General features: G+C 38.1%; 1 protein-coding gene across 14 annotated transcripts in view; it reads right to left on the bottom strand.

Moving 5' to 3' along the window:
* UBAP2L (ubiquitin associated protein 2 like) overlaps nucleotides 1–21800 on the bottom strand; it is a 40941-nt gene extending 19141 nt beyond the window's left edge. For 5 of the 14 annotated variants that reach the window (XM_037825881.1, XM_037825880.1, XM_037825877.1 and 2 more), the window contains exons 1-11: nucleotides 21713–21800; nucleotides 17504–17633; nucleotides 16225–16302; nucleotides 15567–15677; nucleotides 10205–10373; nucleotides 9700–9795; nucleotides 9278–9323; nucleotides 8643–8755; nucleotides 4849–4901; nucleotides 3129–3214; nucleotides 1835–2006 (exon numbers count right to left, since the gene is read on the bottom strand). In XM_037825881.1, coding sequence (XP_037681809.1) covers nucleotides 1835–2006; nucleotides 3129–3214; nucleotides 4849–4901; nucleotides 8643–8755; nucleotides 9278–9323; nucleotides 9700–9795; nucleotides 10205–10373; nucleotides 15567–15677; nucleotides 16225–16302; nucleotides 17504–17593 — 1014 coding nt within the window. In that variant the 5' untranslated portion in view covers nucleotides 17594–17633; nucleotides 21713–21800. Of the gene's footprint in view, nucleotides 1–1834; nucleotides 2007–3128; nucleotides 3215–4848; nucleotides 4902–6802; nucleotides 6863–8642; nucleotides 8756–9277; nucleotides 9324–9699; nucleotides 9796–10171; nucleotides 10374–15566; nucleotides 15678–16224; nucleotides 16303–17503; nucleotides 17634–21712 lie in introns of all 14 variants that reach the window. The other 9 variants (XM_037825879.1, XM_037825878.1, XM_037825875.1 and 6 more) reach the window with 3 other exon arrangements.
* Between the last annotated feature and the right edge of the window lie 177 nt (nucleotides 21801–21977).

Consider the following 21977-nt stretch of genomic DNA (forward strand, 5'->3'; position numbering starts at 1 on the left):
ATGAGCCACTATTCAGAAAAACCTCCAAGGAAGAATACTTTACCTAGTCTTCCTTGAATACTCATTTAACTGTATCATCATCAGTATCAATATCATTATCAAGCAATGCTTTCTTATTCAAAACCATTCTTGTCCAACTCAAGTTAAGACCTTTTCCTCCACTTTAGTTTCTATCACAGGATTAAACAACAAAAACCACCAAAAGTTTGGCCAAAAGCAAGGGATGGTGGCAGAGAGATGATCTCACACAGCCAATGATTATCAAATATTATGCAAGGGCAAAGTATTAAATCCATTTTATTTTATAAAGTATTATATTACAAACATTACATAAAGATGTAATAAAGATGAAAAACATTATCTAATGTTAATGTATTATACATGAAAATAAACAGAGGAACTCCTATATTATTAAATTACATTTTAAGGGAAATTAAACCTCTAACATTTGTTCTCACTGGAAAAGAAACTACATTAAACAGCATACTGATTAATACAGGTGACAAGAACGAACAGAAGAGTATTTAGTTTAACATATCACATGGCACACATTAAGGAGAATGATAAGGTAAAGCAGAAGTATATGTTGAGAATATTTTTTGACACCAGAATTGGAATTTGGTTGCGAATCTTCACAACTCCAGACATTAAGAAAGCAGTTAAAAGAGACAAAGAGCACTTAACTACATTTTCCAGTCATGTCTTAGGGGTTGGTAGTTACTCCCTGATCTTCCTTACACCTTCTTACCTCTGTCCCATTTTGTTTCTTTTTCTTTTTAATCCCAGTACTTTCCACCCTTTTCCTTCTCCCCAGTCTTTTCTGCTTGTCACCAATCATGCATGGCAGAACATCAACCACCAAATTAACATTAAATGAACACACAAGCTGTCTTAAGACAATAGTTAAAAATGGACAGAATTGTGGATAAGAGACAAGCTCAGCAGTTTTCTAGTTAAAATACTTAACTATAACCCTTCTACTACTGGGAAAATAAAAGTATATGCACACGCATGGTCTCTTACCTCTTACACTACAGTATCCCTCCACCAAAAAATAAAGACAGACAGGAAAGGAAAAGCAAAGAGGAAAAAAAGAAAAAGCAGTACTTCTTAGGATTTACTAACTATATGAAAATTGGTCCTTGCATTATTTCTTTAGCTTAAATGATTCCTTTGCTGTAGTTAATGGATTTTTAAAAAATGTTCTGAATCAACAAGTCACATATTATAAGTGCTCTAGGTTATCAATAACACTATCACCACCACATCTGTATAGCCTGTATCCATTATCTTATTTATCTTCCTAAAGCCCTGTAAGATTGGAAGAGCAAGCATTCTCATCCCCAGGTAAAGACAGAGAAATAGCTGTGCAAGTGGTAGATTTGGGAGGATCCCAAGTGTTTGGAAGCCTGGTCTAGAAATGTCTGTTCAAGTAAATATATATGGCAATTTCTGCTCCATCATGAAATAAACTGCTACAACCCCCAGCCCCCAGGTTTAATTAGGATTGCAAAAGGATTAACATTTGTTGACAACTTGATGCCACTGATTTTCCTTCTTCAAGAGAAACACCAAACAGTGTTCACAATGGGTATTCAGTAATAATAAATCATTTGTGTAAGACGATTCAGTCTGTTCAAAGCTAAGTCCTCCCTTAGAGATATCCCTTACTACCTAACTCAACATCTCTACATCCAAGGCTAATAAGGAGGACAAAAGAGGATGTTTCTCCTCTGCCCCAAATCTCCAACTATCCTTGGAAGGAATATAATTGTGTGTGTGTGGTGGGGGGAATAGGAAGGTTTGATTAGGATAAACCAAGTTTCCCACTTACCATACTGTGATGAGAAAACGTGTTCCCTGAAGCAGGCTGTGATATGGCACTCTGCTTCGAGTTACTGAACACCAGAGGCTGGGCAAGAGAAGGAGCCTGAGATGGATCCAGATTAGATGAATCATTCTCCATTGAAGATGGTGTCTTCCCCAACAGAACAGCAAGGTCAATTCTAGTATGGAAGGGAAGGGATTTTGATGAATAGACTGAATATTCTGGGATTTCCCAACACCTACAACTATGGTTAGATCAAAATAAAGTCACTTACAAGTGCTTCTTCTGACTCCAGAAACACAAAGCCTTAAAATGCTTAATTTACCAAAAAAAAAAAAAAAAAAAAAAAAATGATGCATAAGAGCCATTATAGTATCTATGTAAGTTCCACTGCTGCCAACAATGGTTATTTAAATTTTTATTTTAGTGAAAATGTTAATCAATGAATTACCAAATGTTAGTTTTAATATGGCAGCTTGACAATTAGGTCAAAACTCAGAAATATTTTTCTCATGCCTTTTAAAACTGAATAACCATCTTTACCAATATCTAAGATATAAAACTGTATACTGTAATGTTGGAATCTTCAAGTGGCTTTAGAACACAGAGGGTTTTGTGGTTTTTTTTTTTTTTTCTTCTTCAAATTTTATAAAATTTCTAAAGTTATTTCTAGTTGTGACACCCCAACATCCTATTTCTATCACACTTCCCTTTTAGTCTTTCTGAAAGCTACCATATGCCTAGCTCTAGAAGCAATCAAGGGGCCCCTGGGGGATAAAAATAGTCTCTGAAGAGCATCTCACACCACTGACTCTAATACCTAGGTTCAAGTTTTAAAAAGTCATTGGCTGGATCCTGATGATCCTAGAAAAAAAAACATGACCACTACACTTGGAGGGCTCAGCAAAGATCATTAATATAAATGAAGAGAAGAAGCTATTGAACAGTTCTGCAGAATGCAAAAATAAATAAAAACATTTCTACTTTCAGCTACTCTTTACCTGATTTACTACAAGACAATTATATTGTACTAAGTCTTAATCAATACCAGTGTGGCTGACAGGTTGATCTATATAATTAGAAGGCTATTTTGCAGGAAAGCAGCTAAAAATTTTAACATATAGACTTCCATTCAATAGATTAAATAATATCAACTCTTAAATCTATCACAACCTAATGTGATGTAATTATTGTTATTACCAATACCGTAGGAGTTTGTAAAGGTCCAGTGCCACTCTTTCTTACAGCTATCTCAGTCGGTCCCTCTGGGATAAGAGAGTGCATTTTACCACACACTTACCTCTGACCAGCGGTGATTGTCACATTCTCCGCAGGCAGAGGCACTGAAGACACATTAGAGGCAGTGAAGATCTTGGTCTCAGAGAGCTGGAAGACAGAAATTAATCACTCCTGGTTTATCAGGAAGGCTATATAGTAAGAAATCTGGCACAGGTAAGGGAAATTCAACATCAAGAAAAAGAAAAACCTTTAAGAAGAGAAAACTATCTACCCCAAGGAATCCTGAATGGATTGACCTTCCAAGACCTCTTCTATATGTGCAATGATTTTACCCAAAGAGGAATGAGAACCTAGAAACCCAATAAAATATAGGGAAGTCACATGATACGCATACTGAACTTAACAGGAAGGTCAATATACATGCTAGAGAATGGGGAGAAAAAAGAGAGAGAGAGAACTTCTTTGTTTATTTTTCCATTACAGTTCCCAGACCCCAGCCTCTACCCAAACTTCATTTTATCTCCATTTCCCCCCACCCCCAAAGAGAGGAAGATAGACCACAGGCAAAACAGAGAGAGAAATAAAAGAACTTAATGTTTGGCTTTTGAGCAGTAAGTGTCTAAGTGTTGGTGAGTTAAGGTCTTTTCAGGGATAATTTTAACTAGATCCAATTTTTGCCTTAATATGGTCTTCATTACACCTAGTCTCTCCACTGTAAAACAGATGAAATAGGTAAGCAATAGTAGGAAATAACTCAAGTTCTGTTTTACTTTTTGATTAAAATCCTCTCCTCTGCAAACAGGGAATCCATCTCCCCAAATAGAATGATCTGAAAGCTGCTTAAACAGACAAGCCAATATCAGGAAGTAGCTATATTTGCCCATATTCACAAGGTAGTCTAACTCAGCTAAAACAGAGAAAAATAATTCTCCAATGCTGATGCACCTGAAGTTTTAAAAACCAATGCCTAGCAACTAAAACAGTTTTAACACGTCATTCCCTTTTACCACAAGAACTGTCTTGTCTGAATATTCACGAACACAGAAAAGCAGATTAAAAAAGGCTAAAATGAGAGTTCATACACGTTCATGGAAAACCATAACATACAGCAAAAATTTAAGTGGAACCAGGAATCAACAAGGTTGTTTTAATCAGATACTACTCTAGTGAATTCACAGAGCTTGTTTATGTGCCAGCTATCTATAAGGTTTCAAAGCTGAGTCAAGCTTTCAGGTGGCCAAGCCTATACATATTGATGTCATTTACAATTACAAAGTTGGACTTCACGTAATAAAGTACAACCAAATTTTAAGCTTGAGGATTTGACACTGAAACTCTCACATTGTATCCACATCCAAGCCAATTACACGACCAAACCTGAAATACTTAAATGCCAACCAAATAATGGAATAGTTCCAAGTGGAGTTATTCTCTATATCTGTGCCAACAGCAGTTGTTACTCAATGCACTACCTGCCTAACTCCATTTCTGGTGCCCTACCCAACCACCATCTCTTCCTGAGATAAATCTGACAATCAGGTATTGGACTTACACAAGTGCACTTGCCCTTTCCACAGTGTGGTTCCAGAGTCCTGTTCATGCCCAGTCTCCTTCACATAACAATGTGAAATGTTCTGGCTCAGAACACTATTTTGGATGTAAAAGTTTTGGGTCAGAATCTTAAGAGTGCATTTTGAGAGGCAGAAACATACCCACTTACTATCCCTACATACCACTTAGGGATAGAAGGCAGTAGTGAGGAATGACCTGGGAATACCTACATCTTCGTTCCAATCTTCAGTTCCCCATTCCTCTGTTGCAGTCCTCCATGCACCTGGGAATAAAAGAAAAATAGTGATATAATTTTATATGCCATTATAAAACACGTGTAGAAAACATCAATGTATTAACATTTTTGGCAGCCAAAAGCATGACCAGAATTTAGTAATCAGAAGGGATTCTTGGGCTTCAGAAGGAGGAAAAGACCCCTTAGAAAAGGATACCTCAGAGAACCTGGGTTTTAATAAGATTACGATTTCACAGATGCTTTCAGTTTTTGTTACACAGCTGCAATAGCAACAAAACAAAAAACAAAAAACAAAAAACAAACAAACAAACAAAAACACATACCAATGCTCTAGGCAATCTCTTTAAGGCCCTCAGCCCTCTGACTTAGCCAAGGAGTCAATGAAATGGAAGTAGCCAATTTAAACCAGAACACACAAGCTAGACTTATTTATCTGGTGTAAGACAAAACTGCAAGCAGTCTGAAGAGAGATGGTGGTAGCAATGAAAGAGGAACATATGGATGCTACATGATTGTTAGTGCAAGGGCAGTAAAGAAGGAAGGGCTTGAAATCCAAACCAAGGGCACTGAGAACTACCTGCTACTGGATTGGAATTTAAAAAAAAACAAAAAACATAGCAAATTCAACAACAGTCAAGTTTACAGACTTTATTGTTTTAACTAGACATTAACTGTAAGGAAAAGCCTTGTATAGATCTATTTTCTTTCGAAGACACTGTACAAGACTGAAAAATCAAAGGTGAATGATAGCTATCATCCTAATCCTAGTCATACAGAATAGAATGTGTACTCTGTCCTGCCAAGGTCACACCAGAGACAACAGAGGTATGTACTCTCCTCACGTTGGTAATACCCAAGATGGGAAAGGGTCTCTACAGGAGAGGTTTGTAAGCAATAAACCACCCTCTCATTCCTCTCTTTTCACTTCATGTGTACATATTTCATTAGAAAGGGAAAATGCCCTTTCTTAAGGAATTTTGCATGAGAGTTTCTGTTGCACCCAGGATTCTTCCATTTAACCAAAGAAAGAAAGAAGAACCTGTCTGTGGAAGGGGCTAGAATACTCTTCTTTTCTAGAACAACAATATATATTGAATAACTCTTGAAGCCTTCTCTTCAATGGAGAACAATTCTTCAAGAATAATAGAATGGAAGTTTAGCATTCAGATTATTTCATTGCCACTGAAAGGAAATATCCTAACACCTACAAAACACATCTGAATTTCTTCTTAACATTTAATAATGAAAAAGCTTTTATTTCCTAAAAGAAAATATGTTCATTGTAGTGACTTTCCAGGATCATATTAAAACCAGAGCTGGGATATTCCAAACCACTTAATAATGACAATGTTTTCAAAACCAACTAAAGTCCAATTTCAACCTAGACAAGTTAAAAGCCAGTCTTTTCTCTCTCTGGTGATACCACTCTTCCTCCCAACTGACATCCATCCTCACCCTGGTTAAACAGAATCCAAAATCCAGGTCCCTAGAGTTGAAAGTGACCTGAAAAGCCTTTTAACCTAGGCTCTCAATGCAAATTTTTTTTGTACTCTGGTGACTGCAATTAGGATGGAAAGGAAGAACATAGGTGCCTGTTTGTTACTTTCTTATTTCAGACTGATCATGGCTAAGCAAGAGGCAAGGATAGGGCTATGCTGAGAAAGCATTAAAGAACAGTAAGAATGGATACGCTCTGAACAACGAGATTACGGTTTCCATTTTATCAGCAGAAAGCACAATCAATGCAAATCTCAAATATTCATTAAATGAAGAAAATTTTAAAAAGGAAAAATGGACACAGAAAATGAGAGAAAAAAGGCAGAAAGAGAAAAAGCAGAAAGACAGAAAAATAACATATCCACAGATATTTCAGTTAATAAAAATCTATAAAAATATTCGGGGCAGTTAGGCATCTGGATGTATCATACCAGGAGCAGTCTCAAATTTTCGGGGATAATTTGACCCCTCAACCCCAATGAAATCAAGTCCTGAAACAAAACAAAAAAAGAAAAGAAAAGAAAAGAAAAAACAGCCAGTGAAATTTTGCTTGTGAATGAGAACGTTTGCCCCCAATACATAACTCCCACTGTACCTGTGGATATTTTAAAGGTAGGTTTGAATTTCTTTTTTAAATTAAAAAGGAAATTTGAAGCTTGCTATGAAGACACAAAAACAGACCATGCATGAAGGTATGTTCATATCATGAAATTAACAATGATGGAAATGCATGAAGCTACACTCAACACTTTCACACTAACAAAATGACAGCAGCATTACATTTTATTACATTCAGTCACAGACCACACATTTTGGATTCCAGCCTTTCAAATCTGTTCCCTTCTCTACTCAGTAGTAATAAATATACACTTCACCCTTCCCTGTTTTTCCAACCAGATCCTGGATGAAGAAAGCTAAAACTTGTAATCTAGGATGAAGACCCTATGCATGATTCTCTATCACCCAACTGAAAACAAATCCCTTAACTTCCGTCATCTTTTCTGCCAAAGATAAAAAGCCAAATGCCCAAGAACAAACGACAGCTCAAAATAGTAACTTTTGTTATTCAGATTGCTACCATTGCCTTTATAAAGCCGCCAAGGGATGAATGAAGATCAGTTCTAAGGCCTTAAATTCCGGCAAATTAAAACAGAAACAGGACATTTCACAGTCAAATGGTGAGGGGAATTCTACAATGTACTAACTTGTCAATAACTCAACTTCAGCTTCCACACATGGAAAATACTCAAAATGAATTTATGCGACATCAGCTTGGTAAACAAAAAGTAGGCAACATTCAGGACTTGAAGTATAACATCTTGTGAGCTATGGTTGAAAAGTAGTTTGTGCCAAAGACCCTCAATGATTTTTGAAAGGGGGCAAAGCAAATTTAAATGGATAAGGAGCCACAGGGTCCATTTCAGGGCCTGCTATTAACCCCCTGGACAAAAGAAAAAAGCCTCAGGCTCTCCATAGTTAGCTTATTCAGAAGAAGGTGGGTGATCTCATAAAAAGAAAGCACTCCGTAGCCCAGAGTTTGCTTTTATTTAAAGCACCACACATATCCTTAACCGCTAAGCACATCTTAGTATATCACACAAGCCCAACACATTCTTAAACTCTTACACCACATCCAGATGGCAGGCACCAAAGTCAGCTAACAGAAAAGCAATCCAGTTTTAAATTCCATAATGCCCCACCACACTCAGAAGGCATGAAACAACAAGGGGCGTTAAAAAGACCAGAAATTATCTTCTTGTTCAGATAATAAGATTTCCTAAAAATGAAAGTAAAAAAGGATATTCCTATCTTGGTACCAGAAAACAAACTGACCGTGGACTTTGATTATGGGTTCAGTTCATCTCCACAAATAGTGGCTTAATTTCCTGGATATCTTTTCAAAAGGCAAAGCTATCCTTAATAGAAACACTAAAAAATACACGCAGAGCTAATGGCAGCCACATGGCATAGTAGAAAGAGCACAGGCTTTTAGAATCAAATATAATTTCTATTCAAATACTAGCAAATTTTGAAACCTCTTTCAGTCAATTTCCTCATCTGTAAAGCGATGATAAATAATACCTGTTTCATAAAAGAGTGATAAGGATAAAGCAAAATAGCATGTATAATGCTATTTCAACTTCCATCCTTTCCTCATCCTACCTCTGCATCTAAAAACTATTCCACTTTTTTGACCTCCACTATAACCTCAAGAAATTATCTTGTTAAGTTCCCAGAGAGACAAGAAATTAACAACAAACATTCACTTACTCGTCCCATCATCTGGTTCAAAGTGGCCAGTGTTGTTCCATGTATTGCCACTACTATTGCCATAGTTATCATCGGTATTGGCTGGCTCTGCGTAATCAGCTGGGTTAAAAGTTCTGTAGGAAAAAAAAAAGCTTAAAAGGGTCTTTGACTATAAGCAACATTGTCAAATATTAACTCAAAGGCGGCAACCAGAATCTTGACTCTCTCCTACCGACTGCAGATCAATCACAGCCCCATCCTCTAAACCTATAAGCTGTCTACTTTTCCTTATCAGCTAAGCCTACCCAAAATTTGATGGTATAATCTCAATTTATATCTACTATCTGTTTTGAGCTATGACACCAAAAATCATAATAAAATTCCCATGGAGATTTTCAGAAAATAGAAGATATATATATACATACATTCAAACAAAGCTATGAAGATGGAGATTAATGATTCAGGTAGGAAACACTTATCCCTAAGAAATGAGCCCTAAGTCCACACACCTTTCTAACTAGAGTCTAGAAATCCTTCTGATTGCATTTTGGTAAAAGCTACCTACTGTCTTCAGGATTCCAGGATATTAGCCACTTTAAAATAATGGTGATTCTTAGGAGGAAAACACATGTAAAAGACTGATGAATGAAACTTACCCCATTCCTTGAGCAGAAAACCTTCCTCCCCGCCTACCAGAACCACCTAAGGAAAAGGAGAGAGGAGCATTTTAGAGGGTGATATAAAACCACCTTGCCAGTGGAGGCAGCTCTAGATTGGTAAGTCACTGATATTATCAAATATTCTTTCCCTCAATCCCACGTAGCACATCAGTAATATAATTTAGCAGTACAATCATTATTGTCGACAGATTGCTTCTTTGCTCCCCAAACTGCAGGGTCGTCAAAGTACATATAGTAACATCAGCAATAAAGACTAAAGGCAATGACATCTATCTTTCTTCCCACTCTCTACTCAACAATTTCTGGAATTTGTATGACACCCTAATAATTAAGGTAATCCCTAAAGAACTAATAAAAGTACCCTGTCCCCAATTCCATCTCCCTCACAAATTGATCACCTCTGCCTCGGCCACGGCCCCTTCTTCCTCTTTCTGTGCCTCTTCCAGAAGGCCCTCCACTCTTGGTGCCATCTAATCCATTTTCTTGTCCCCGAACTAAAATTTAAGAAAAAGGAAAAACACAAAGCCGGCCAGATCAGAGTCCACAGAATATATAAATATATAACTGGCATATATATTTGGTGTTAAAGGGACAATAACAAAGGGGAAAAAATAAGCTGCAAGGATGAACATGAGGGTTATCTGGGAAATGGTAATGAACCACAACAGAGAACTGTAAAGTCAAATAACTTTACAAATGACTACAGGGTAATTTCATGCCAAACTGATGGCTGTTGCTGGAAAAGGCTACATGCAGGAGATGCCAAGGTCTCATAACAGATGATGGCAAGAGAAGTAAGAGTGAGATAATGGTTCCTGGGTCCTGCTTGGCAAGACCCTGACACATCCCTGGAGTCTAGACATTACTGACCCACAGCTGGTTTTGATAAAGCCCCATGCATACACTCTCGTCCACGGCTGGCACCTCTCCCCCGTCTTGGTGGCCCACCACGTCGTCGACTATAGTCTCTGTCCCGGTCTCGATTCTCTTTGCCTTCCTCGTTGGATTCCGTCTGGCCACCATCCTTCTGTCCCGAGACTCCCTTCTTCTTCCCGACCATCTCCCAGGAATGCTAAAGGAGGGCAGAGCATTTACATCTAATCAATATGGATTGCTATCAGGACACTAGAGATAAAAGCCAAAACTACTGATAATAATTTAACCATTCTCCCAGCATCCATGTTTAAGACACTGCCACTAGTTTACTCTTCATGGGTAAATGGGAAGTACAGACAGACTCTTAAAACGAATTCTATACCTATCACTGCCAAAATTTAAGTTCTTTTGGTAGGTGAGGTGCTTGTAGCTAATGGACTACAGGGATCACTTCCAAAAGGATCAATAAGTTCTCTATCCAGTTCAGTTACTTGGAGTAACAGCCAAAGAATAATTACTGGTCTCTATCTTTTGTGTTTCCTGGTCTTAAAAAAAAAACAACAATTCCGGTTTCAGTGGCTAAGGGAGGGTATCCTGGAGGTTACTCGTGTGCAAGCCCCAGCTAGATAATCCAAATGGTCACAGTAAGCCAAGCCCTAATCAGCAGTAGTCCTGAAAATACTAAAGAATACCTAGGTTCCTATGTGAGACTATAAAGTTTTATTTTTCAGAAACTTAATTCCTCCAGAGTGTTCCTATGCCAGGTAAGTCCCAAAACCCAGAGACAACAGCCTCTTCAATAACATCATCCAGATGCACCCCTCTTCCCCCTAATGTAGATACCCCTTTCCAATATGAGCAAGTTAGAGTGGTCACTGCCCAGATATCCCTGAAGATTAAGAAAGTGATCAAACAAGAGGGAGGGGGTAGCAGCAGACAAGATAGGATTTAACAAAGGATTATGAACACTGAATCTTTATATAAATATTTTTGTTAGATTCTATGGCATCAGAATAGGCTAGAAAGAAATAACTGACATGGTAAAACTGTAACCCATAACACACTTTGAAATTTGCTAACTACATGTTGAATTGTACTTTTAAAATTATCATTTTGCTGTATACATGTTGTATTTCACAATAAGGAAAGAACTGAAATTGTGGAACTGTAACCCCTAACATTCTTTGAAATTTGCTCTCCAACTACTTATTAAATCGTACTTTGAAAGCTATCACACATTTCTGTATACATATTTCACAATTTAAAAAAAAAATTCCCTTCGGATCCAATGACCTTCTATTTTCAACAGCCCATTCATGTTAAAATAAAGCAAAAATTAAAATTGTTTCTAAAAATTAACTTTGCTCTCAGAACAAGAATTCAGTTCATAAGCACATTGTCTAATCAAGCAACCCAGCATTTAGCAGAAAAAGAACAACTATGTTTACCTACCTACCTACACACAGAGAGCAATTTCCTTTATTTAAAGGAAGATCAGCATCAAAGGATATTATTAACAGTGAAAAAGAAAACCTACAGAATGGGGAGAAAATATTTGGAAACCATGTATCTGATATGGGTTTAATATCCAAATTATGTAAGAACTTTTACAACCTTACAAACAAAAGACATACTACTCAACTAAAAAATGGGCTAAAGGCTTGAATGGACATTTCTGCAAAGATATACAAATGGCCAGTAAGCACATGAAAAGATGCTTAACATCATTAGCCATTAGTGAAATATGTATCAAAACCACGATGGTATACCCCACTTCACACCTACTGGGACGGCTGTTAGAAAAATGGGAAATAACAGGTGTTGACAAGGATGAGGCAAAATGGGAACTCTCATGCACTGCACAAGAATGTAGACCTGCAATTCCACTCTTAGGTATATATCCCGAAGAATTGAAAGAAGGGATTCAGACAGTTATCTGTACACCAATGTTCATCGCAGCATTATTCACAACAGTCAAAAGGTGGAAACAACCCAAGAGTAAACCAACAGAGGAATGGATGAACAAAATGTGATATATCCATTAAAACTGAATAGTATTTGGCCATAAAAAGGAATGAATTCCCAAGTTAAACCATGGTCTATAGTTAACAGTACAATTATAAAAATGTGCTTTCGTCACTTCTAACAAATATACCCCACAATGCAAGGTGTTCATAATAGGGTGGTGTATGGAATCCTGTATTTTATGCATGATTGTTCTGTAAACCCACAACTTCTCTAATAATTTTTTTTTTTGAAATTAATGATTTGCACATACAGGTGCATAGAAAAAGTACAAAAGAAAAAAAGGAATGACATTCTGATACACGCTACATGGATGGACCTTGAAAACGTATGCTAAGCCAGACACAAAAGGGAAAATATTTATGATTCTACTTATATTTATGAAATGTCTGGAGTATACAAATTCATAGAGCCAGAAAGTAGATTAGAGATTACCAGGTGCTGGGAGAGGGAAAATGGGGAGCTATTGCTTAACGGGTAGTTTCTGTTTTGGGTGATGAAAAGGTTTAGTAATGGAAGGTGGTGATGGTAGCACAACACTGTAAAAGTAATTAATGCCCCTGAACTGTACACTTAAGAATGCTTTAAATGTCATGCTTTTTGTTGTATATATGTTGCTACAACTAAAAAACAAAAAAAGAAAAAGAAAATCAAATGGTAGTCAGGAAGGCAAGTCAAGGACGTCCTGGCCTTGAGACATACCGATTATATAAATATGAAGCCGTCCATCCAGGTTTTACCTGATGTGCTCTCCCTATTCGTCCTGAACTGATATAATCTAATTCAACTTTTCCCCAAAGAACAGTCTATGATGCATCCCAGACTGCAGGAGGGAAAACTTGTAGCAAGGAAAATTAAACAAGCACCTTTGCAAAACACTCTCTCATTCCTGAGCAAAACAAGCCTTTTGAAACTTAAGATTTTAAACCATACATCTTGACTTACACACATTAAACTGTCACAAAAAAAAAGTCCCAGAAAAAAAATACCAAGACTATAGGACCTTTATTATTCTAGTCTAACTTAGCAACAACTGGTGGAGGCCCTGGTGCTCAGCAACAAATAATCTCTGATAAACTTTCAAGAACACGGACTGGATAACAGATAATATGAAGGTATTATTATTAATTGTATTGTGGTCATGTAAAAGGATGTCCTCTTCAAGAGAAGCATGCTGAAAAAGTCAAGGAATAGGGTAGCATAATGTCTAAAACTTAACTTCCAAATCGTTCAGTCCTCAAAGAGAACTACATATAAAGAGATGAGTAGCGAATATGCAAAATTTGTAATTCTTTGTATTATTCTTTCAACTTTTTAAAAATAGGTTTTAATATTATCCAAAATAAACAGGTGGGAAAAATAAACTTAGGAGTCTCATGCAGATACTCATACATAAATAAGGAAAAAGTTCACAATATATTAAATGAAAAAAAAAAAAAAAAAAAAAAAAAAAAAAAAAAAAAAAAAAAAAAAACACTATGTCCAATAATATCTCATTCTTAAAAAAAAAAAAACACAGATGTATATGTATTACACTTAAAAAAATAAGGGTCTAGAAGGCTCTATACAAAAATGTTAACAGTGGTTTTCTCTAGGTAATGAAATTATGGATTTTATTTATTAATTTCATTTATTTATTTTTCTATTTAAAATGTTTTAATTTATTAAAAGTAAATTAAAAATTATTTATATTCTAAATAGCCTACAACAAATAGCTTACTAAAATAATAATTAAATAAAAATTAACTCAGCAGTTTCTTGCTGCCTGCTCTCCCAAGCTCACTCCTCATTATAGGTGGTCATTTTATACTCAGAGTAGCTTCAATTAAAAAATTATAGTGATATTATTATAGCTAAATATGCATCAGGAACCCTGGAAACTAGATTCAATTAGTTTTTAGGATCCTTTGTCACTAACTAGAGGTTTTGCTAGTCTGTTAAAACCTGGTGAGTTTCAGGAAACTGTCATATCTCCCCCTCCACTGGCACCATATGGGTTCTAGTGAAAATGAATTGAATTGTGATGCTCTTCCCAAAGGCACTGCCTGCCAGTTTCCTGCTGTGACCTCATCCACCCAAATATATCCAACGTCCATGGTAGCTGCCTTTGCTTCCCACTGGTTTTACTAGTAGCTGGTTAATTTGTGGCACAAGCCTACATTCTCCAGCTGGCTTTCCTTTATGATACTGTGGAAGGTCAGACTTGTAGCACTATGCAGAATATGCTTGAAGGTGAAACAAAACCTAATTTCTGTGGAAAAACATTCAGACTGCTTTTAAAGCATGAATAAGCCCACCCCTTCTCCACCCCAAATTTTGAGACAATTATTCTAGAGTAAACATGAAATGAACCAAAGGCACCATATCTTGTTTGTCCAGGATATTTTCAAATAAGGTCAATGATGTATAAAATTTAATCTAGGACCATATTTTTGAAGACAAATCCATACATTTATTAAACTCAGTGATTAAAGAGTTTGCCACTATTACTTGGCATTGCCTCACGGTAACTGACAAACCTTCAGCATTTAGCCAAAAGGGAAGTGACACTGTAATACCAGTAAACTGGTGCCCCTAAGGATGCACTAGACTTTCCCAACCAAAGATCCCCAGTATAAGACCGAGTAAATAAATGAAAATGACGTCAAAACTAAGTGGTTTTTTTGTTTTGCTTTGTTTTTTAAAAAAAGGCTCTCTACTAAGCACTGCAGGAACATCCAAAGGTTAGTAACATAGTATCCCTATTCTTAAGGGGCTTACAATTTAGCACAAAGGTATGCAGAGAAACATAAAAAAGCTTACAATTTTAATAAGTGTGAAAGAGGAAGAAGTGAAAGTAACTTCTCTAAATTCCAGAGCAAGAGGTCCTCCAAGAGATCCCCTATCATCTCCAGGGATGGTCAACCAGCTATAAAGCTATTTACCTATGATACCTCTACACAAGTAAGTTCACACAATGAAATAGTACTGTGAGATGTTGAACTGACACTGACAGGAATGTCCCGAGTTCAAAATGGAATGCAGTCTGTGACTTTGTTAGGTATCAATAAAAAAGGAAGCAGGAAATCTTCATTGATTAATAACCAGAGCCACGAAATAGCACTTCTAATTCAGACTCACCTAGCCTTGAAAACATTCACTCAGGCCAATAAAAAGACTATCATCTGTTTTCTCCTTCTACTGATAAATCCACGAAAGGAATGTATGGTTTAAAACAAAACAAAAAATTTCCCAAGAAAGTTCCCTGCTCTATTTGGCAAATAACATACTCTGCTTTATTGAGTTACCCCATTGCTATTTTTAGAATATTACTAACCCCCCCAAATGGGAGATCACTTTCTAAAACCCTTTATTAGCACCATACCGTGTCTGGGTTTCCTTCCAGCAGTACATTGATGGCTCTGTTGACGTCTCCATTGCAATCATGTAAAGCAATCACACATTCATCCTGGTTCTTGCCGGTGATATCAATCAACTGAAAGAGTAAGATCAGCAAACATTATGAGCAAGCTTGCACCACCACCCCCCCCCACAAAAGGAAACCAGGTGAAGAGGAGAGAGGGAAGAAGACACGAGCTGAGTTTGAAAGAACTGGGATTAAAAAGCAAAATACATAGAATTTTGGTATTCTATTCCCCAAAGCAAAATTTTAACACCTATGGTTTGAGGCTAGGAATCAAAAGTATTCACAAAGTCATCAAATAAATTAAGCATCACATAGAGAATCAAACTCTAAATAAAGGGATCAACATATAAATTCCCACATCTCCTAAATGCCACAGCCTCTCAAAGTTGCTATCAAATGGCGTCAATAAAGTCATTCAATAATCAAGAGGTTAAAATTAAAATTAAGCCTCTATGAATAGACATCTGTCTAAAGAGGTTATGGTAAGTAAGATAATGAAAGCATTATTTATTGGCTTAACCTATCATATTTCAGGCTGCAAGTCCTGGTAGTCATGTATGCTATTTAATTCTGTTGTCTTTTCCTACAATTTACAGCAAATTAGTGGTATACTCACTTGTTTCACCTTCTCCTCAAAGTCAGCATCATTATGGTCCGAAATCATCTGCGCAAGTCGAATTTGTTCCGCAGTGGCCTAAGAATTGAGAGGAGATCAAGAAAACGAGAAAGAGGCAACAGTTTGAAAGAGGGACCTATGCAGTCAATCCTACCCCATTTCCCAGTTTCCTCCTTCTTATAAATAACCAAGTACTAAAACACCAATAACATTTAAGGCTCTTAAATCAGCAAAATGACAAAAAAACAAAGAGTTCAGCTCCTACTATATTTCATTCTTCAAGCCCTTAAAAAGCAAGTTTTTCCACGAACGTTCATAGTTAAAGAGATTTTCATCTTGGAAGCACAGCACCACTCTGAAATATCTGCCCCTGAATTTGTATTAATGTATTTGCAAAGTCATGTTTGTAAACCCTGTTCCTGCTTCTATATTACCAATGTCACCCTCTTAATCCCTAAACTGAGAATACCATAAGGTTTGATGTGAAGATAGACTCAGCATATCTTTTAAGCATACCTTTTCCTAGAATACTAGGAATTTTACTGTCCCAAATGAGATTAAGTACTAAAGTTCACTTAGTAACACTGGTGAAGGAAAAACGAGGAAGGGGAATGTTCTAGTCTTATATATTTGACCATAACCAAATTTAAGTAATTAATTCACATTAGGGACCAACAAATACCAAACTGATTAAGGAAAACAGACTATACCTCAAGTAAATTTTCAAAAGACAAACCCATAAACCTCAACACCCAGGAGGTTAATTTATTAATGGTGTCTCACTTATTGATTTTGAAGGAACACAGTGAAGGAGCCACCTCCTCATGGAAAAGGAAAAATCATAAAAGCCCTCAATGAGACCAAAGAAGAAAATATAAGACAAGTTAGGGAAAAGAAAAGCCATAAATAAAATCTGGAAAGGAAGAGGTGGCAAGACAAAAGTCAGCCAGATATATGTCAGGATGGAAAGTCCAGGAAATAAGGAATGTACTGCTAAAGAGGTTCAGAAGAGAGAAGCGAAATACTATCCTAGAGATAAAAAGCACAGGACCCATCTTTCTAAGCTTTGTGATGCAGCATTAACAAAATAGTAAGCTTGTTGCATCACAGCATGCCATTAATAGTTATCAGGCCTTATGTAGAAAAAGAGCCAAGGACTAGAAAATAAGATTAAAGAACCTGAACCAATAACCCAAAGCACAGAATGATGCTGTATTGGATGGAAAGCAGTAGCAACTAGCAAGGCTACCCATGAATCCATAACCCTTGGATTCTTTACCTGTGGCCGCTGCTTGTGCTGTGTCTGGTTTTGGTTTTGAGGTTGTTCCCAGTTTCCCCGGGCTCGGTTAGTGCCCACCGATGTCATCATTTACAGTATATACAAATAACAGTATTTACAAGGTAGAATACTGAAAAGATTAAAAAAAAAAAAGTTTAGACATTAAATGAAGGCAAAAAACGTTTCCAACCTCTCAGCACCTTCACCACCAAATGCTTTTAGTTTTTCAAAGGAACAACAAATTAAGATTTGCCTGTTCCTGAGACATATTTAGTTTGATAAATTCCTTAAGGAACTATGGCTGTTGATCTAATTTTCTATACCAAGAAATGCATAGAACATGTGTGAGTGTGTGCTGTAGTTTGGTAAAGGCACGGTTTGGTTACCAGTTAAGGTTCAGTTACTAGTTCTGTATAAGCAGGCTTCGTGAAGTTTTGTTACCTTGCTAGTAAGCAAAACAATGTTAACAATCAAAAACCTTCTATATAGCTCAGAAAATATCTGAAGTCCATTTGACAGAAGAAAAGGTAATCAGCAAAGCCTGGAAACAAAGCATTCCAGGAAGGGGATTACTCTATACTCCAATGAAATGAAAAAAAAAAAAAAAAAAAAAAAAAAAATTAAAATACTGTACTCAATCAACCAAAGAAAACAGCCTTACCTGCCTCACAACCATTTTACATAAGTTGCATGTGACCTCCACCTGGCTTGGGAAAGGACAACCTCTAGTCTAGCTTCTTTCTTCCCTCCAGTTTCTATCCCTCAGCAAGCCCTGGGGGCCTTTTTAAAAAACAAAAACAAAAACAAAAACAAACAAACAAAAAAAACACCTCTGCCTTGAGGTTCTGTATTAGCCCCAGTGACTTCGCCCAGAATCTCAGTACCCTGGACAATAATTCCAACATACCACTTTTGCAGCTGCTTCTGTTAGTCTCCTAATCCATAGTTCCAAGAAACTGGAATTGTCATTACCTTCCACCACTCACCTTAATATACAGAGAATCCCAATCTGTCCCAAACCAAAAGCATCTAGCACAAAATATTATTTGGAAGAAAGGACTTCTGGGAAGTCATTTTAAACTTGAGACATTACTGCTGGCAAGATGACTTAGTTGAGTCTTTAAAGAGACACAGAACACACAAGACCTTCCAAAAACCAGAACATAGTTTTTGATATAACACTCCTAACAAGCAAGGATTCTACTGAATTCAAGTTGTCTTCATTCCTACTTTGTTTTATAATGCAATCTCAGCTGCTGCTTTTGGTAAACAATGAAAACATTCATCATATGATGGAGGGCTCAAAATAAGGTTACATTGCATTGTTTTATTTCCGCCTAAAGAGGACAAGTTTATACTTCTCAGCTCTCAATATAACATTTTTGTAAATAAAATTTTATACAAGGTAATTCTAGACCACCCAAAAGACACTGCTGAAGTTGAGAGAGAGGTAAGGCGGACTTCTAAAGAAATACGAAAGGATTAAGTTTTAGGGAAGTGAATTTCACCTGTTTCTTGGATGTCAGAGAAAGCTGACTTCTCTGTGTATCAATTCTTTACCAAGTTGGGTCAATTGGTTGCATAGACCTTTGTTTTTGATACAATCACTAAGAATTAAGAGTTCTCTATTCTCTATCACCAAGAAAGATTTTTTAAGGTAGCTTCAGGGCTAATTTTTAACCATTACCTCTTCCCCCTACCCACATGTGCACACAAAAGCCTGGTAATATTTCAAGCTAGTACAGGATTTTTTGCTACACAGTAGTCCATTTTTCCTGGCTGGCAGTATGATCAGGTTTCAATATTCAATTTACTTAAAAAAAAAAAAAAAAAAAAAAAGGATCCAAACAAACAAGAAGAAAAAAAAATCAAGTAAAGACTAAAGTTGTTATATTCCAAATTGGCTCTAAGATCCTAAAATGAAGTTTCTAATATGAGAGTAAGCCCTTTCCCACCCATCCTTGTAACATATAAATATTGACTACTTTTTACTCCACATGTGATTTCAATTTATGAGGATGTTCTTTTGCAGAAATATAAACTGCCTGACTAGCCATGTGGATGATACAAATTCTGTACCCAGTTAGATAATAAATATACTAAAAAGTCATCTTGAAAGCCACAGGAAAAAAAATCTTCCTGATCGCTCTTGCTATTAACTTCCATTTCTCTCTTACAAATGCTTTGAAATGTGTGACTTAGAAAATTTTACCACATAGGGAGTAACAATGTGAAGCAAGAGGTCAAAATTAAGTTATCTGGGACCATCACTGGGGGCAGAGAATTGGCAGCCTTTTAGTAGCAAGTAGACAAATACCCAGAGTTATTACAGTGGAGACAAGGAATCTTGTTTAGCACTTTTTCTGAGAGAATCAATATATGTAAGGGAAGTAGGTGAGAAGTACTGGAGACCAAGGGAATAGTGTAGGAGCAAATCCAGGTTTCAACAGGAATACTCAACCTTTTTTTCAAAACCAGCTACTTAAAAAAATAGCCAGAGAAATGTTACTGAAAAAAATAAATAACAAGTATTTATTGAGTATCTACTATGTGTCCAGCACTTCAGGAAATACAAAAGCAAAATATATCTTGGTTGCTGCCCTCAGGGAGCTTACAATCTAATTTGAGAAACAATTCAGAAACTCTGAAGCTGGACTGCCATGGGTAAGGCTTGCTATCTCTAACAGAGCAATTAGTTTCTTAGATGCTTTGTTTGAAATGACCCCTGCATCCCCTTCCCCACCAACGTGAATCTAGTAAAGAATGTACTTCCCAGTTAGGAGACACTTAGGAAAGGCTTTAAAAATCAAAAGCAAAACAGTACATTTTAGGCCTTTCACAACTACTGAAACCACCACCCCACCACCACCCACCCCACCCCCGTTCACAACGGAAGCAATCATTAGGATAGTCTCATCTTTTAAGGACAATGGTGTAGGATCTCAAAGCATTTTTATCAACCGTTATACAGCCAAATCGTTTTAGTCCTCTAGTAATGCTGGTTGTCACAGACCCTCATCACCTGCCAGCAAGTCACATCAGATTTCCCCAAAGCAGGATATATGAGGGTAGGTGAGGAGAGGAGACCAAAAAAAAAAAAGGATTTCTGCATGTAATAATCAGGGAGTGTCAAAGGCAAAAAGGATAACAATAACAAACCGCCTGTTTCTGCGGTGATTTTTCCCCACAACATACTACACCAGAGGTGGCTATATTTCAAGAACGGTTGAAAAGGAGCAGTCTCCTGTTTGTGACATCAGTTTGCAAAGCAATTTAGGTACTGTCCACAAGGTGAAAGGTCTGAAGAAATTTGAAATTTCTGCCCCATTATGATACCCCAAATAGCCCAGTGCTTTAGTGACGTCTCTTAGGCAGAATACACCTATGGGGGTCTCCATGCTCAGCTTCCCAAATAACATCATAATTTGTTTGTAGTATCCAAAACTATAGTATGGACAACAAGAAGCTAAAGACAGCAGGAAAAACATATTCCAAAACCTGAGGCGGTGAGAAAGAAGGAACGGTAATAATAGGTGCTGACAAAGAGGATGAAAACGGAGAGGGGACGCAAGCCCACGCGTGGAGGATGGGAGGTTCACCCTCTCAGCGCCACAACGGGAACCCACAGGGCCAATCGTCTCCCTACCTCCCACCCGGAACAAATTAATCCTCCGCACGCTAAACTGAGGGCTACATGGGGGAGTTTGGGGCAGCTCCACCCCATCGCCCTCCCTTCCCCCCGCTGCCCCCAAACCAGGCCGGATCCGGATCAGAGGAGGCCCGCAGAGGGTTGGACGGGGAGGAGGTCCCCTCGTCGTCTCCACAGGCACTGCCCAGGATAGAGAGAGCCCTACCTCAGCCAGGGCCCAGGTCTCGCTAGCTCGCGCTCTTTCTCGCTCTTCCCCCTCAGGCTCTAGCCGCATGGCCCCCCCCCTCCGGCTGCCCCAAGCCCCGCCCCGGCCACGCTCCCAAATCGAGTCCCCGGCTCTGGCGCGGCCCGCTAGGCCGCAAACCCAAGTATAAACAAAACCTTCGGCGGCCGACTCGAGGGGGGGCGCCAGGGCTCACAAGACCAAGAAGAGGGGGTGTACAGCGGGGGAGACACACGGTGCGGAGGGGCTACCTAGGGAGGGGGATACGGAGGGGGCAGGGGAGAAAAAAGGGAGGGTAAAAGGGGGATCGCGGATTTAAAGGGGCCGCGGACAATACCCGGCCCCGTCGCGCCGCCGCTGCCGCCGCCGCCGCCGCCGCCAACGCCGCTGCGCTCCCAACTTTACCTCAGTCTCCTCCACACTGACACCCCGGGCCGCGCCGCCCCTATCACGTGATATAAGATTCCCTCCTCCCCACCCCCTCCCTCCTCTTCCTTCTCGCGCTAGCTCTCGCGCCTTCCTCCTCCCACTTGCCTTCCTGCGTCCCCCAACACGTGACGCGAAAGGGACGCGCACGGAAGCGTGCTCGTGCTGCCTCGCCA

This window comes from Choloepus didactylus, chromosome 2, assembly GCF_015220235.1.
Source record: "Choloepus didactylus isolate mChoDid1 chromosome 2, mChoDid1.pri, whole genome shotgun sequence".
Classification (NCBI taxonomy): domain Eukaryota; kingdom Metazoa; phylum Chordata; class Mammalia; order Pilosa; family Megalonychidae; genus Choloepus; species Choloepus didactylus.